This window comes from Phocoena phocoena, chromosome 2, assembly GCF_963924675.1.
Source record: "Phocoena phocoena chromosome 2, mPhoPho1.1, whole genome shotgun sequence".
NCBI classification, from domain to species: domain Eukaryota; kingdom Metazoa; phylum Chordata; class Mammalia; order Artiodactyla; family Phocoenidae; genus Phocoena; species Phocoena phocoena.
In genome coordinates this window covers 83,948,258-83,965,183 of record NC_089220.1, presented here as the reverse complement: position 1 = coordinate 83,965,183, position 16,926 = coordinate 83,948,258, and the positions used below count along the sequence as shown (strand labels likewise).

The following is a 16,926-nucleotide window of genomic DNA, read 5'->3' as shown; positions in this document are numbered from 1 at the left end:
TTCTTTAGGCAGAGGGAGCTTACTCTCAGAATGCAATATTAAATGGAGATTAAATTATTTAATTGGCAGATAATTTTAGTATTTTTTAAGTCAAGTACCACCCTCCAGCAGTCTTCCTTCTTCATTGTGAATACTTCTCTTTATTTCTTAATTCTATCTAACACATAAACCCGACCCAAATATTTTATTTAGTTATATTCTATAACCTGATGCTTTGCTAACCGCAGTTCACAGCACAGGATAAGGGATTACTATACCTTGAAGTAGTTTGTCAAGCTCTTTGGAGCCGGTAGTAATCTGTATGATCTCAGACCGCCTTTGGTGGAACTCAGTTGCAGTGGTGAAACCCATTGGAACTAATTTAGCTGCCTCAGTCTGGGGAAAAATAAGAAATGCCAAATCGATGAAATATGCTTAGTAAAAACCAGGCATACAGTGGGAAGAGATAACATCTAACAAAATTTCCAGAATGATCTCTCTTTAAAAAGTTATCAGGCTTCTCTGGTGGTGCAGTGGTTAAGGATCCGCCTGCCAATGCAGGGGACACGGGTTCAAGTCCTGATCTGGGAAGATCCCACATGCTGTGGAGCAACTAAGCCTGTGCACCACAACTACTGAGCCTGCGCTCTAGAGCGCGCGAGCCACAACTACTGAGTCTATGAGCCACAACTGCTGAAGCCCGGGCAACTAGAGCCCATGCTCCACAAGAGAAGCCACTGCAATGAGAAGCCCACGCACTGCAATGAAGAGTAGCCCCCGCTTGTCGCAACTAGAGGAGGGCTGTGCACAGCACGAAGACCCAATGCAGCCAAAAATAAATAAATTTATAAAAAATAATAAATAAATGCATTCACAAATACATGGAAATTAAACATTACATTCCTAAATAACCAATGAATCAAAGAAATCACAAGGGGATTTAGTAAATTCATTGAGATGAATGAAAATGAAAACAAAACATACCAAAACGTATGGGATGCAGCAAAAGCAGTGCTTAAAGGGAGATTTATAGCTGTAAATGCCTATATTAGAGAGCTCTTAAATCAATAACGTAACCTTCCCACCTTAAGTTACTGAAGAAAGAGCAAACTAAACATAAAGCAAGAAGGAAGAAGATACAATTTGAGTAGAAACTAGTAAAATAGAGAATAGAAATACAATAGAGAAAAATCATCGAAACCTGAAGTTGGTTCCTTGAAAAAATAAGCAAAATTGATTTAAAAAGACTCAAATCACTAAAATCAGAAATGAAAGAGGGGACATTACTACCAACATTACAAAAATAAATATATGCCAACAGATAACTTATAAGAAATACAGAAATCCCTAGAAAGACACAAACTATCAGAACTCACTGAAGTAGAAAAAGAATCCAAGTCCAGGCCCCAAATGATTAGCTGAGCTTGAATCTAAATTCAGTAAAATAAATTGTTTGAGTCGGAAGGAAGGAAGGAAGGAAGGAAGGAAGGAAGGGAGGAAGGGAGGAAGGGAGGAAGGGAGGGAGGGAGGGAGGGAGGAGAAAATCTGGATAGATCTATAGCAAGTTGAGATTAAACTTGTAATTTAAAAACTTTCCACAAAGGGAGAAAACCAGTAAATAGCTGAATCGTGGGTTTGCATTATTCTCTAAACTTCTCTATATGCTTAATACTTCACTTGAAAACTCCTTACAATGTTTATATTATAGTTGTTGCAGAACCAAATGGTGTGCTAGAAATACAATTCCTTCACTAAGCTTCCAATGTTAACAACCAATGTCTCTCAAAGGTTTCTGTCAAATTCAAATGAATTCTTTTTTATATGCCACTAGTTTCAAAATCATGCTCCATTTTACCTTGATTTTATATCTGAGGAATGTCTTTCTCTAGTATTCTCTGACTTTATCATTTCTCAAATTTTCCAACCTCTCAATCTTACTAGGTATTCTGCTAATCCTTTTCCCCCCTGAAGGTATCCTTTTCTTCTGCAAATGGGGCTATCTGCTCTCCAGGCTATCTACTGTCCAGGGCTTTCCTTCACTGACTATTTGAGTTGGAGTCTCTCCAACCTAGATCCTATGTTTCCTGCCCTCATTTTAGTAAAGTATAACCTCAAGTAACTTCCTAAGAAAGAATAGGATGAGAGAAAAATGTTCTGAATTCTTGTATTTCTGAAAATGTTGTATTCTGCTCTAACACTGGGTGAATAATATTGCTACAAATAGAATTCTAGGTTTAAAATTATTTACCCTCAGAATTTTGAAGGCACTGCTCTACTAGCTTCTACCATCCAGATTTCTAATAAGAAATGTGCTATCTTTTTGATTTTTGTTCCTTTAGAGGTCACTTACATTTTTCTCTGAAATCTTTCAGAATCTTCTCCTTATAATTGGTATACTGAAAATTTCACACTGAGGAGTCTAGGTGTGCGTCTTTGACACTCTGTGGGGCCTTAGACTTCTGCTTCCCTTTAGCTCTGGGAAATCTTGTATTATTTCTTTGAGAATTTTCTTTCCTTCTTTTTTCCTATAACTTTTACTAATCTTCAGGATGAATGAAAATTAGAAAATAAAAATACTGAAGAGAAGGGATAAGAACTATAAACCAATATTTAACTCTAGTTAATATATGCTAAAATATTTAGGGGGAAGTGTACTGACATCTACAACTGTCTTCGAAAAGCATAAAAAAAAATCCCAGATGGACTGATGGCTGGATAGAGAGATAAAAAAGTATATTAAAATGTTAATAGCAGTGTCTAGGTGGTGGATAAATTAGTGTTCATTGTAACATTCTTTCAACTTCCCAGTAAGTTCAAAAATTTTAATCAAAAATGTGAAGGAAAAAAACCAAACTCATAGGAGATGTTTTCCCTTCTTGTCATTTTAAGCTCGACATTTTCTAGTCTATGAGCTCTTAAAGGAACAGATTATAACCAAAGTGAAATCTGAAGTAAAAACCATGCCAACTGCCTAATCTGGCAGAACTTGACTTCTATTATTTTGTTTATATAAGCTTGCTTTCATCTGTCTTAAATCTGTAGGAGTTTTCAATGTCTGACAAGGAGTTTTTTATGTCTGACAAGGCATAAGCAAAGGTCAGGATTTGTTCAGTCACAAAAACAGATGCCCAGAAATCAGCAACATATAGACTTTAGGGACACCTACTGGCTTAATATCACAATCTTTCAGAGGCATTAGGTATTCAGAATTCTTACTTATTCAATTAAGTCACCACTTCAACAATTTATTTGAGCAATCCAATAAATGACAACTTCATACTTCATGGATGGCAACATCTTTAAGGGTTTAAATTAAGAATTACTTATAATTTTTGAGCCCACTGAATTAATACTATAAAATAACAGTGCTTAAAAATTCAAAGCTCGGGGCTTCCCTGATGGTGCGGTGGTTGAGAGTCCACCTGCCGATGCAGGAGACACGGGTTCGTGCCCCGGTCCAGGAAGATCCCACATGCCACAGAGCGGCTGGGCCCGTGAGCCATGGCCGCTGAGCCTGCGCGTCCGGAGCCTGTGCTCCGCAGTGGGAGAGGCCACAGCAGTGAGAGGCCCGTGTACCGCCAAAAAAAAAAAAAAAAAAAAAAAAAAAATCAAAGCTCTTAGTATGATACACAATAAAACAGAATTTACTGGGTTGTATATATATTATTATATGGTATTAAATAAATCTCAGATATTGTCCATCTGACTAGGTTATGTGGCAGAACTACATGTACTGAAGCTGTAGGATGCATTTTTTGAAGATTCTTTAGCGTTTGAAGATTATTTTTCATAGAAAATTTCTGTATAACAATAGTCAACACAAACATATAATTTTATAAATTAAATACTTGCTTTGCACTACAGAAAACTCCAAGAGTAAAGATAAACTCTGTAACAACATACAAGCGTACTTCATTTTATTGCCCTTCATTTTATTGTGCTTCACAGATACTGCGTTTTACAAATTGAAGGTTTGTGGCAACCCTGTGTTGAGCAAGTCTATATGCACCATTTTTCCAAAAGCATTTGCTCTCTTCATGTCTCTGTGTCACATTTTGGTAATTCTCACAGTATTTCAAACTTTTTCATTATTATTACATTTGTAATGGTGATCTGTGGTCAGTCGTCTTTGATGTTACTATAATTGTTTTGGGCTGCCAAAAACCACGCCTATATAAGACTGAACTTAATTGATAAATGTTTTGTGTGTTCTGACTGCTCCACCCACTGGCAATTCCCCCATCTTCCCTCTCCTCAGGCCTCCCTATTCCTTGAGACACAACAATATTGAAATTAGGCCAATTAATAACCCTACAGTGGCCTCTAAGTGAAGTTAGAGGAGGAAAGGAGTGAAGTTGCACATCTCTCACTTTAAATAAAAAACTAGAAATGATTAAGCTTGGTGAGGAAGGCATGTCGAAAGCTGAAATAGGCCGAAAGCGAGGCATCTTGTGCCAAACTGTTAGCCAAGTTGTGAATGCAAAGGAAGTTCTTGCAGGAAATTAAAAGTGCTACTCCAGTGAACACATGAATGGTAAGAAAGAGAAACAGCGTTACTGCTGACATGGAAAAAATTTTAGTAGTTTGGGTAGAAGATCAAAGGAGCCACAACATTCCCTTTAGCCAAAGCCTAATCCAGAGCAAGACCCTACTCTCTTCAACTCAGTGAAGGCTGAGGGAGGTGAGGAAGCCACAGAAGAGAAGTGTGAAGCTAGCAGAGGTTGGTTCATAAGGTTTAAGGAAAGAAGCCATCTCCATAACATTCAAGAGCAAGGTGAAGCAGCAAGTGCTGATGTAGAAGCTGCAGCAAGTTATCCATAAGATCTAGCTAAGATAATGAATGAATCTGGCTACCCTAAACAACAGACTTTCAATGTAGACGAAATGGTCTTATATTGGAAGAAGCCATTGAGGACTTTCATAGCTACAGAAGAGAAGTCAATGCCTGGCTTCAAAGTTTCAATGGACCAGTTGACTCTCATTTTAGGGGCTAATGCCACTGGTGACTTTAAGTTGAAGCCAATGTTCATTTACCATTCTGAAAATCCTAGGGCCCTTAAGAATTATGCTAAATCTATTCTGCTTGTGCTCTATAAATGCAATGACAAAGTCTGGATGATGGCACATCGGTTTACAACATGGTTTACTGAATATCTTAAACCCACTTTGAGACCTACTGCTTAGAAAAAAGATTCCTTTCAAATTTTATTGCTCATTGACAATGTACCAGGTCACCCAAGAGCTCTGATGGAGATGTACAATGAGATTTAATGTTGTTTTCATGCCTGCTAAAACAACATCCATTCTGCACCCTGTGGATCAAGGAGTAATTTCACCTTTCAAGTCTTACTATTTAAGAAATACACCTTGTAAGGCTATAGTAGCCATAGATAGTGACTCCTCTGATGGATCTGGGCAGTCAGCTGAAAACCTTTTGAAAAGGATTCACTATTCTAGGTGCCATTATGAACATTCGTTAAAAAAAAAAAGTATATATATAAACAACAACATTCGTGGTTCATGGGAAAAGATCAAAACACCATTAAACAGAAGTCTCGAAGAAGTTGATTCTTACCCTCATGGTGACTCTAACAGGTTCAAGACTTCAACAGAGGAAGTAAATACAGATGTGGTAGAAAAAACAAGTGAGACAGGCTGGGACCTGGGACCCTTTGCTGCAGTGCTGCAATGCTTGCACCTGGACACACCTCTCCTTGAGCAACAAAATACAAAGAAACTGTATGGGACAAAAAATAACTGTCTGCATGCGCAATTAGGGCAAATTCTGGACAAAACATACAAAGAGACCAAAAAACCCAACTGTCACTTTTGAAGAGCCTGGAGCAAAAGGAGGGTACTGCCATGCGCCCTACAAGAAACACGGACTAAGGGATGGGCAAACCACCTAAGCCACCCCTCCAGCCCGACGCCTGGACACACCCCTACCCTCACCCCACGTAAAGAACAAGCTCACCCCCACTCAGGGAGCGAGCAAGCAAAGGAGCCTGTTGTTTGTTCTCGCTCCCCCCTGCTGCAGCAGGGGCCCCAATAAAGCCTTGCCTGAATTTCTTGTCTGGCCTCTGATCAATTTCCATTGATTAAGAAGGCCAAGAACCCTGGTCGGTAACAAAAGAATGAGAAGTAGAGCTTGAAGGTGTGGCTGAAATGCTGCAGTGTCATGATAAAACTTTCATGGATGAGGAGTTTCTTCTTATGGATAAGCAAAGAGAGGTTTCTTAAGATAGAATCTACTCCTGGTAAAGATGCTGTGAAGACCCTGGTGAAATGACAACAAAAGATTTAGAACATGACATAAACTTGGTTGATAAAGCAGTGCCAGGGTCTGAGAGGATTGATTACCAATTTTGGAAAAATTTCTACGTGGGTAAAATGCTATCAAATAGCACTGCATATTACAGAGAAATCATTCATGAAAGGAAGAGTCAATCTACGTGGCAAACTTCACTGTTGTCTTATTTTAAGAAATTGCTGCAGCCCCCCCAGCCTTCAGCAACCACCACCCGGATCAGTCAGCAGCCACTGACATGGAGGCAAGACCCTCACAAGCAAAAAGACTACAAATCACTGAAGGCTCAGATGATGGTTAGCATTTTCTAGTAATGAAGTATTTTTAAATTAAGGTATGTACATTGTTTTTGTAGATATAATACTATTGTATACTTAATAGACTACAAAACAGTATAAACACAACTTATATACACTGGGAAACAACAAAATTCGTGGCGCTTTACTGCAATATTTGCTTTATTATGGTGGTCTGGAACCTAACCTGCTATTATCTCCAAGGTATAGCCTGTAAATACCAAAGGATAAGTGCATAAAATAAAATGTAATCACAGGGTATGAATGCTAAAGGAATATATGAAGCAAGAAAAATGAATAGTAGCTGTAAGACTTTGGAGGGAAATGAGAAAGGATCACAGTATATCAGGATGAAAATAATTGGATTCTAGTCTTAGTTCTGTGATTAACTGCATGGCTTTGGATAAATAATTGAATCACTGTGCCTAAGTTTCCTTATCTGTAAGACAGAGATAATACTGGTCCTGTCTTTCCCAGTGTCATTATGAAGGCTAAGTGAGAATACTGTATATATGAAAGGGATGGGATTTCAAAGTTAAAGTGCTATAAGGGAACTCTACTCAATATTCTATAATAACCTATATGGAAAAAGAATATGAAAAAGAGTGGATATATGTATATGAATCACTTAGCTGTACACCTGAAACACAACACTGTAAATCAACTATATGCCAATATAAAATAAAAATTCAATTAAAAAAAAGTTTTAAAAAGTTAAAGTGCTATATAATATAAAGGGTTATTAAGTTACTACCTCATTTAGGTTAAGCCAGTGAAATCACTTTTATGTCATTTATTTAGGTTAAAAAAAACAAGCGTATGATTCATAATCACATTTTTCCTTATTATTAAAGAATCTTGCTTATGACTACTTGACTAACAGATTATACACCCTGAGAGCCTAATTAACATGACTTTAATATTCAAGCAAAACAGCTTTTCTATTTAAATTAATACATGTTTATCATAGAAACTGTAGAAACTTCAGAAAATTGAGGCAAAAATAAAAACTGCTCACATTCTCACCATCCAGAAACAACGTTAATATTTTAGTGTATCTATCCCCAGTGTATGTGCTATACATATATAAAAACACACATTTTTAAAAACAAAAACATATATGCACACAAACATGTTTTGTTAACCTGCTTTCTTATATCAGTAATATTTTCCTATGTCAACGGATATTCTTTGAAACTATTTTTTGTGGCTGCATACTAATGAGTGTATTTCTAAGGCATGAAATCATAATATCCAGAATGATAAGGTACATACCACTCACTGCTGGTGGGAGTGCAAACTGGTAGTCAACTTAGCAATATTTATGTCATAACCTGTGATACTGCAATTCCCTAAGAAAAATCCCAATTTATGCAAGGAGGCACATACAAAGATAATCATCTGGTAATGCAGTCACTTCTGGAAAGGGGAAGAGGGTGACACAGGAGGGGTGGAAGGAGGAAGACCGTAGCCTTTCACTGTACACCCTTTCGTACCACTACTGCCTCCCTCGGTCACACAAACAGTACTTACCAGAATTTTATCAGCTTTGGCTTCACTAATCCCCTTAATATTTATTAGCTCCTTCTTTGGTGCATAGGCAACAGCCTCCACAGTATGGAATCCAGCTTCTTCCAATTTCTTCACATCATTGGCATGTATGCCACATTGCTGCAAGTGAAGAAAACTGTGGATAAATTTAAGCTTCGATTCCCTCATCTGTCTAATGTGGTTATTTGTCCTACCTACTTCACAGAGCTCTTTTTAACTGTGATATTATATGCAAAAGCTTTGAAAAGTATGACCTGAAATTTGAGGCATTTAATAACAAATTATCAACCTATTCATTATCAAAACCAGTGGGGTTTTTTTTGAATTTTATTTATTTTTTATACAGCAGGTTCTTATTAGTTATCTATTTTATACATATTAGTGTATATATACCAATCCCAATCTCCCAATTCATCCCACCACCACCACCACTTTCCCCCCTTGGTGTCCATGTTTGTTCTCTACACCTGTATGACAGTCTCTAGGATCCATCCATGTCTCTACAAATGACCCAATTTCATTCCTTTTTATGGCTGAGTAATATTCCATTGTATATATGTACCACATCTTTTTAAATTAAAAAAAAAATTCTTTTAATTTTATCTTTGGCTGCATTGGGTCTTCATTGCTGTGCGTGGGCTTTTCTCTGGTTGCAGCAAGCGGAGGCTACTCTTCGTTGTGGTGCGCAGGCTCCTCATTGCAGTGGCTCCTCTTGTTGTGGAGCACGGGCTCTAGCCACGCAGGCTTCAGTAGTTGTGGCACACGGGCTCAGTAGTTGTGGCTCGTGGACTCTAGAGGGCAGGCTCAGTTGTGGTGCATGGGCTCAGTTGCTCCGTGGCATGTGGGATCTTCCCGGACCAGGGCTCGAATCCGTGTCCCCTGCATTGGCAGGCGGATTCCTAACCACTGTACCACCAGGGAAGCCCCCACATCTTCTTTATCCATTCATCTGTTGATGGGCATTTAGGGTGCTTCCATGACCTGGCTATTGTAAATAGTGCTGCAATGAACTTTGGGGTGCATGTGTCTTTTTGAATTATGGTTTTCTCTGGGTATATGCCCAGTAGTGGGATTGCTGGGTCATATGGTAATTCTATTCTTACTTTTTTTTTTTTTTTTGGTATGCGGGCCTCTCACTGTTGTGGCCTCTCCCGTTGCGGAGCAAGGCTCCGGACTCGCAGGCTCAGTGGCCATGGCTCACGGGCCCAGCTGCTCCGCGGCACGTGGGTTCTTCCCAGACCGGGGCATGAACCCATGTCCCCTGCATCGGCAGGCGAACTCTCAATCACTGCGCCACCAGGGAAGCCCTATTCTTACTTTTTTAAGGAACCTCCATACTGTTCTCCATAGTGGCTCTATCAATTTACATTCCCACCAACAGTGCAAGAGGGTTCCCTTTTCTCCACACCATCTCCAGCATTTGTTGTTTGTAGATTTTCTGATGATGCCTATTCTCACCAGTGTGAGGTGATACCTCATTGTAGTTTTGATTAGCATTTTTCTAATAATTAGTGATGTTGAGCAGCTTTTCATGTGCTTCTTGGCCATCTGTATGTCTTCTTTGGAGAAATGTCTATTTAGGTCTTCTGCCCATTTTTGGATTGGGCTTTTTTTTTTTTTTTTTTGAGCTGCATGAGCTGTTTATATATTTTAAAGATTAATCCTTTGTCTGTTGATTCGTTTGCAAATATTTTCTCCCATTTTGAGGGTTGTCTTTTCATCTTATTTGTAGCTTCTTCTGCTTTGCAAAAGCTTTTAAGTTTCATTAGGTCCCATTTGTTGTTTTTATTTCCATTACTCTAGGAGGTGGATCAAAAAAGATCTTGCTGTGATTTATGTCAGAGTGTTCTTCCTGTTTTCCTCTAAGAGTTTTTTATAGTGTCCCGTCTTATATTTAGGTCTCTAATCAATTTTGAGTTTATTTTTGTGTATGGTGTTAGGGAGTGTTATTTCATTCTTTTACATGTAGCTGTCCAGTTTTCCCAGCACCACTTATTGAAGAGACTGTCTTTCCTCCACTGTATATCCTTGCCTCGTTTGTCATAGATTAGTTGACCATAGGTGCAGGGGTTTATCTCTGAGCTTTCTATCCTGTTCCATTGATCTATATTTCTGTTTTTGTGCCAGTACCATATTGTCTTGATTACTGTAGCTTTGCAGTATAGTCTGAAGTCAGGGAGCCTGATTCCTCCAGCTCTATTTTTTTCCCTCAAGACTGCTTTGGCTATTTGGGGTCTTTTGTGTCTCCATACAAATTTTAAGATTTTTTTGTTCTAGTTCTGTAAAAAATGCCATTGGTAGTTTGATAGGGATTGCAGTGAATCTGTAGATTACTTTGGGTAGTATAGTCATTTTCACAATATTGATTCTTCCAATCCAAGAACATGGTATGTCTCTCAATCTGTTTGTGTCATCTTTGATTTCTTTCATCAGTGTCTTATAGTTTTCTGAGTAGAGGTCTTTTACCTCCTTAGGTAGGTTTATTCCTAGGTATTTTATTCTTTATGTTGCAATGGTGAATGGGATTGTTTCCTTAATTTCTCTTTCTAATCTTTCATTGTTAGTGTATAGGAATGCAAGAGATTTCTGTGCATAAATTTTGTATCCTGCAACTTTACCAAATTCATTGATTAGCTCTAGTAGTTTTCTGGTGGCATCTTTAGGATTCTCTATGTATAGTATCATGTCACCTGCAAACAGTGACAGTTTTACTTCTTCTTTTCCAATTTGTATTCCTTTTATTTCTTTTTCTCCTCTGACTGCCATGGCTAGGACTTCCAAAACTATGTTGAATAATAGTGGCAAGAGTGGACATCCTTGTCTTGTTCCTGATCTTAGAGGAAATGCTTTCAGTTTTTCACCACTGAGAATGATGTTTGCTGTGGGTTTGTCGTATATGGCCTTTATTATGTTGAGGTAGGTTCCCTCTATGCTCACTTTCTGGAGAGCAAAACCAGGAGTTTTAAACTAGCACTATGTATATTAAAATACACTCTTGTCATGAATTGGATTAAACCTGTAACTCTAAACCTTTTATGACTAGGATTCTAAATGAACTTTGAGACCCTGGGCCCTAAAAGCCCACTTTAAACATTTCCCAATGTTTTCCACATCAAGCACACATAAAAAAATATGTTTTACACTAAGCTGGGATAAACAGCTAAGACTGCCCCAGAGCTAAGGGAAGCATGTCTTAGCATAACCTTTTTGTAGCACAATGACTGGAAAGCTCTGTTTTAACAATTGATAGTAAAGATGGAGAAAACTACTTTTGGTCAGGGATTTATATACCACTTCTCAAAAACAAACCACCCAAAGGCACTTCTTTCTCCCTATATACAAAGTCAGTTTTGATTTTTATTAGCCACCAAAACCATGACTTCTAGGACAGCATGAATTATTAGAGGGATGTGTATGTATCTGGGGGTCAGGGAAGGTTTGGGAGAGGGGAGAGAATAGTACCTGCCCATAGAAACCTGTCTGTTATTAATATTTAAGCAAAAAGCAACACATATGTGTGGGTATAAGGATGCTCACTGAAATCAAAAGTTATGACTCTGAATTTTCCAATGTTTATCACAGACCCGTTTAAGTAACTTCCAGAGAGTGGAAGCTTAGGGGGCAACGGGAGGAATATGCATAAGGAGACAGAAGAATGAAGGCTTTCTCAGCTTTTTATCCTGCTTCTTTCAGCCCAAGTCAAGTGCACTCACTCTGGGGCCTCTGTACAATGCACAGAAATAGTGCAAGGCCCCAGCTCTGGTGCTTGATGTTCTTGTGCAGAGTCTTGAACTTTCACAACGTAACCCCAAGCCCTTCTCTCTGCCTATGACAGCTGTCTTCCTAGTAACTTCAGCACAGATCGAGGTCAGTGGAGAGACATTGTTCCTCTCCCCTTCCTGCATAGCTGGCCCAGGCCATTGTAATTCCCTGGACAGTAATTTCATACTTAGTACAAATAGCAGAGACTCTACCATGGGATCATAGGGCTTCTTAGTTTCTGACATACAGCTCTAAGAAAGAAAAATGATAATGTAGTAGAAGAATTCTTGACAAAAAAAGAGATCTGGCCAGATGTGTTTAGCAACTGTCTTAAGCCTTTCCACAGAATCCTTGACAACCCTCCTGAAAACTCTAATTTGGATTTTGACCTTAGGTAGTAAACCAATGGTTTATGTAAAGGTTGTGATTTCTCCCAATAGGTAGAACAATCTTGTCCAGCACTATAATTCTAAAATTAACAACCAAGCACATACCTCTAATCGAGAAATAGGTTGTGGGCCAAAGCTCTCTTCTTCCACTGAAGTATCTGCGTTTGCTTCAAGCTGCATCTGCATAGCCATTACTTAGTGTTCAATACTGAAAAGTACAGATGGCCATCAGGAAGAACACTAGAGAAAGTACAGAGCTGCAAACATAGTTTTACAATAAATCTCTTTAAGAATTATTTGCTAGGCTTTTGGCTTAATCACTGACATACCCATGGCAGGAAAAAGAAAAAAAATCTCTCACCAGCCTTCCCTTTCACCTAGATAGCTGTATCAGAAAGACTTTAGGAGGAGCCAGCACTATCTTGCTTCTATAAAGTAGAACAGCTTGGACTCCCCTGGTGGTGCAGTGGTTAAGAATCCACCTGCCAATGCAGAGGACACGGGTTCCATCCCTGGTCCGGGACCATCCCACACGCCGTGGAGCAACTAAGTCTGTCACCACAACTACTGTAGCCTTGGGTGCCCTAGAGCCCGCGCGCCGCAACTACTGAAGGCCACACACCTAGAGCCTGTGCTCCGCAACAAGAGAAGCCTGCGCTCCGCACAAGAGAAGCCCGCGTGCAGCAACAAAGACCTAACGCAGCCAAAAAATAAAATTAAAAAAAAAAAAAAAAAAGAGACGAACAGCTTAACTAGATCAACTATATCCCTCTGTTCCCCTGCTTTATATTCCTTAAGGATAGGGGCCAAGTCTCATTTATTTGTATACACCTCATGATACATGATAAATCTTAGGTACATCTTAGGTGTTTGGTAAATATCTGGCAAGTGGATGCAGACTTTCCAGAACTCTACTTTAAAAAAAAAAAAAAATCGATGAAAGGTTAAACTGTTTCAGTCCCATTGTTCCCCTCCAGAAAGCAGGGTTTTGGGGTGGTGGGACAGGAGTGAAACAAAGGTACAGAATAATTGCCATAAGCCTCCATTCCTGATAGAGAAACAATGGACTGAGATGAGAGAAGTATCCCCATCTTAGGCAAGGACGGCTTGCAGTCACACAGTTTGCTTCTAATAGAAGTGTATGAAATTTAAAGATCACCATTTTTTTTGGGGGGGGGTGCTGTGCGGCATGTGGGATCTTAGTTCCCCAATGAGGGATCAAACCCACACTCCCTGCATTAAAATCGCGGAGTCTTAACCACTGGACCACCAGGGAAGTCCCATAAAGATCACCATTTTAATCAATTCCAGACCTCACTGAATGCACAAATGAATAAATAACATGGAATTACCTTGCTCAGTTTGAAATCTTCCATATAAATATAAGGCCTATACCAAAGTCAGATTATTTTGATAGAGTTAAGACTGCTCAGGTTGAAAAGAATGAAGAACAAAAAGATTTCTATTATGAGGTATTAGTAAAAGCAAACAAGTTTTGATGGCCACAAGAATAAATGTACTTAAATCTGGACAATTTAACAAGCAAGATAAATTTAACTCAAAAGACAACAGATGGGCTTCCCCGGTGGCACAGTGGTTGAGAGTCTGCCTGCCAATGCAGGGGACATGGGTTCGTGCCCTGGTCCGGGAAGATCCCACATGCCGCGGAGAGGCTGGGCCCGTGAGCCATGGCCGCTGAGCCTGCGCGTCCGGAGCCTGTGCTCCGCAATGGAGAGGCCACAACAGTGAGAGGCCCGCGTACTGTAAAAAAAAAAAAAAAAAAAAAAAAAAAAAAGAGAGAACAGATAAGGGCTTCCCGGGTGGCACAGTGGTTAAGAATCCACCTGCCAATGCAGTGAACACGGGTTCGAGTCCTAGTCTGGGAAGATCCCACATGCCACAGAGCAACGAAGCACGTGTGCCACAACTACTGAGCCTGCATGCCACAACTACTGAAGCCTGCACACCTAGAGCCGGTGCTCCACAACGAGAAGCCACCACAGTGAGAAGCCCACGCATTACAATGAAGAGTAGCCCCCGCTCGCCACAACTAGAGAAAGGCTGTGCGCAGCAACAAAGACCCAACGCAGCCAAAAATAAATAAATAAAATTAACAGGAAAAAAAAAATCTCCATTCTTAGAGACTTGACAGAAGACAACCATGTTCTTGATTGGTTCAGGTGTAGCTCTTAGATGGCATGTTTAGCATAATGTGAGTTTATGATAATTCCAAATATCAGAATCACCTGAATGCAGCTTAAATTTAAGTGTCTTCCTTCATAATTTATGAAAAAGATGGCTTGAACTGTATTCATATAGCAATAACCAAAAAGCAAAAGACTGAAAAACTAGACTGTATTTAAATTTAGAACTTCTATTCATCAAAAGACACCACTGTGAGAATGAAGTCAAATGATAGTGAGGGGAGAAAATATTTACCACATATATAACTGGTAACCAGAATATACAAAGAATTCCTTCAAATCAGCAAGACAGACAGACAACCCAATAGAAGAACAGGCAAGAGATCTGAACAAGCACTGCACAACAGAAGATACCCAAATGGCTAATAAACATATCAACAAATGCTCAACTTCATTAATGATCAGGAAAATTAAAATTAAAACCACAAGGTAGGGCTTCCCTGGTGGCGCAGTGGTTCAGAGTCTGCCTGCCAGTACAGGGGTTCGAGCCCTGGTCTGGGAAGATCCCGCATGCCTCGGAGCAACTAGACCCGTGAGCCACAACTACTAAGCCTGCGCATCTGGAGCTTGTGCTCCGTAACAAGAGAGGCCGCGATAGTGAGAGGCCCGCCCACCGCGATGAAGAGTGCCCCCCGCACCCCGCTTGCTGCAACTAGAGAAAGCCCTTGTGCAGAAACGCAGACCCAACACAGCCAAAAATAAATAAATAATAATAAAAAAACCCCAACAAGGTAATAGCTAAAATTTAAAAGACCGACAATACTAAGTATTAGCAAACGTGTGGAACAACTAAACACTCGTTCACTGCTGGTTTGAGTGTAAATTGGACAACTTTAGAAAACTGGTATTAAATATGGAAGGTGAAGATAGGCAAATGCTATGACCCAGGAATTTCACTACTCTGTATTATTAACCCACTGAAAAGCATACACGTGTGCACCAAAATGTATACAGAAATATTCTTTCTCAGCAGCCTTTCTCATACAAGTTAAAACTAGAAACAATCCCGATATCCGCCACAGGTATAATGAATAAGGAATACAACATAGGAACAAGAAAGAACTGCTAAATGCAAAGACATTTACAAACCTGCAGACAAAATGTTGAGCAAAGGCAGACACAAATATATAGTCTTCCTTTATACAAAATTCAACAACGGGCAAAATTAGACAATGGTGTTAGTAGTCAACACTGTGGTTACCTCTGGGGAAAAGGGAGAGTATTAGAAAAGGGGGCACAAGGGAGGCTTCTTGGGTGCTGACAGACAGCATTCTATTTCTTGACCTGAGTGGTGATTACACAGATATATTCATTTTGTAATGATTCATGGAGCTGTAAACACTTTCGATCTGTGCATTTTTCTATTTGTATATTACACTTCACTTAAGAAGTTTAAGAAAAAACAACAATTCTCACTAGAGATCATTCCCTAGACATCACTTGAACGGTCTTCCGCATTAAAAAACGCAAATACCTTACTGGCAACTGGAGGTGGGTACTCTGTAAGCCAAACTTTGTGTAACGGAAAGGGCACTCACCAGAAATCCGGCTCTAGCTTAAGAGCTGTGACTTTTAAGTCACTACACCTCTCTGGATCTTGGGCTTCCTCGCCTACGCCCATAAAGTGGATGTTGCAAGTGAAGGCCAGTAAGGTTCCTCCCAGCTCTAGAATGCGCTTCTATTTTCGCCACAATGAGCTCCGAGGGTCGGACTAGCCCGGGCACAACACTGCTCCGCCCCGCCCCGCCATATCCGAATTTTTTACTTGGCATGGAGGGGCCCCTAAGCCCGCTAAGGGAGCTAGGGCCCAAGTCTGGGTCCGGGTACGGGTTCGGGTCCGGCTTACGCGGTGGGAAGGGGCCAGGCCTGCGCCTCACACTCACCTCAGCCTGCAGCGTAACTCGCCCGGGCGGGCTGCGTGCTCCGACTACAGTCCGCCGGACCCGCGCGCGCCCGACCCCGGACGGACTGCAGACCCCCTCACCTGCACCCCACTTCTCTACGCCCTTGCTCCGGCCTTCTGCACGAAACCCCGGCGACTTTCAGCTCCTAACTACGCTCCTGGGGCGCGTCTCAGCTCTCTTCAGGCTGCGGTCTCAGGCGGCAGCACCCACTCCGTCTGCCGCCTTCGGAAATCCCGCCAAATCCTATTGGGCAGGGTCACGCCTGCGTCAACGTAACGTCTCCCCGCCCTTCTCGGGTCCGCCTCCCCGCCACTTCGGCTAGTCGTGAGGCCGAGATAGGCCGAAAGAACTTGACTTCGCAGGATGTTTTGGGTTCCCCTCTTGTTTTTCTCCCTTACGACTAATTCAAAATTTGGAAGTTGCGTCCTTCCTCCCTTTACCAGAGCGGGGACTACAACTCCCAAGAGGTAGTGGGCCGGTCCGAGACTACATCTCCCAATATGCACCGCGGGAGGGCGACGCAGCTTTAGCTCC

At 40.6% G+C, this 16,926-nt stretch overlaps 1 protein-coding gene across 3 annotated transcripts in view; it reads right to left on the bottom strand.

The window, feature by feature from the left end:
* RAD51 (RAD51 recombinase) overlaps positions 1-16,598 on the bottom strand; it is a 33,950-nt gene extending 17,352 nt beyond the window's left edge. The window contains exons 1-6 of one of the 3 annotated variants that reach the window (XM_065873031.1): positions 12,390-12,476; positions 8,062-8,253; positions 7,968-7,983; positions 7,473-7,496; positions 4,364-4,402; positions 207-212 (exon numbers count right to left, since the gene is read on the bottom strand). In XM_065873031.1, coding sequence (XP_065729103.1) covers positions 207-212; positions 4,364-4,402; positions 7,473-7,496; positions 7,968-7,983; positions 8,062-8,253; positions 12,390-12,476 — 364 coding nt within the window. Of the gene's footprint in view, positions 1-206; positions 213-257; positions 376-4,363; positions 4,403-7,472; positions 7,497-7,967; positions 7,984-8,061; positions 8,254-12,389; positions 12,493-16,371 lie in introns of those variants that run through there. The other 2 variants (XM_065873032.1, XM_065873034.1) reach the window with 2 other exon arrangements.
* Between the last annotated feature and the right edge of the window lie 328 nt (positions 16,599-16,926).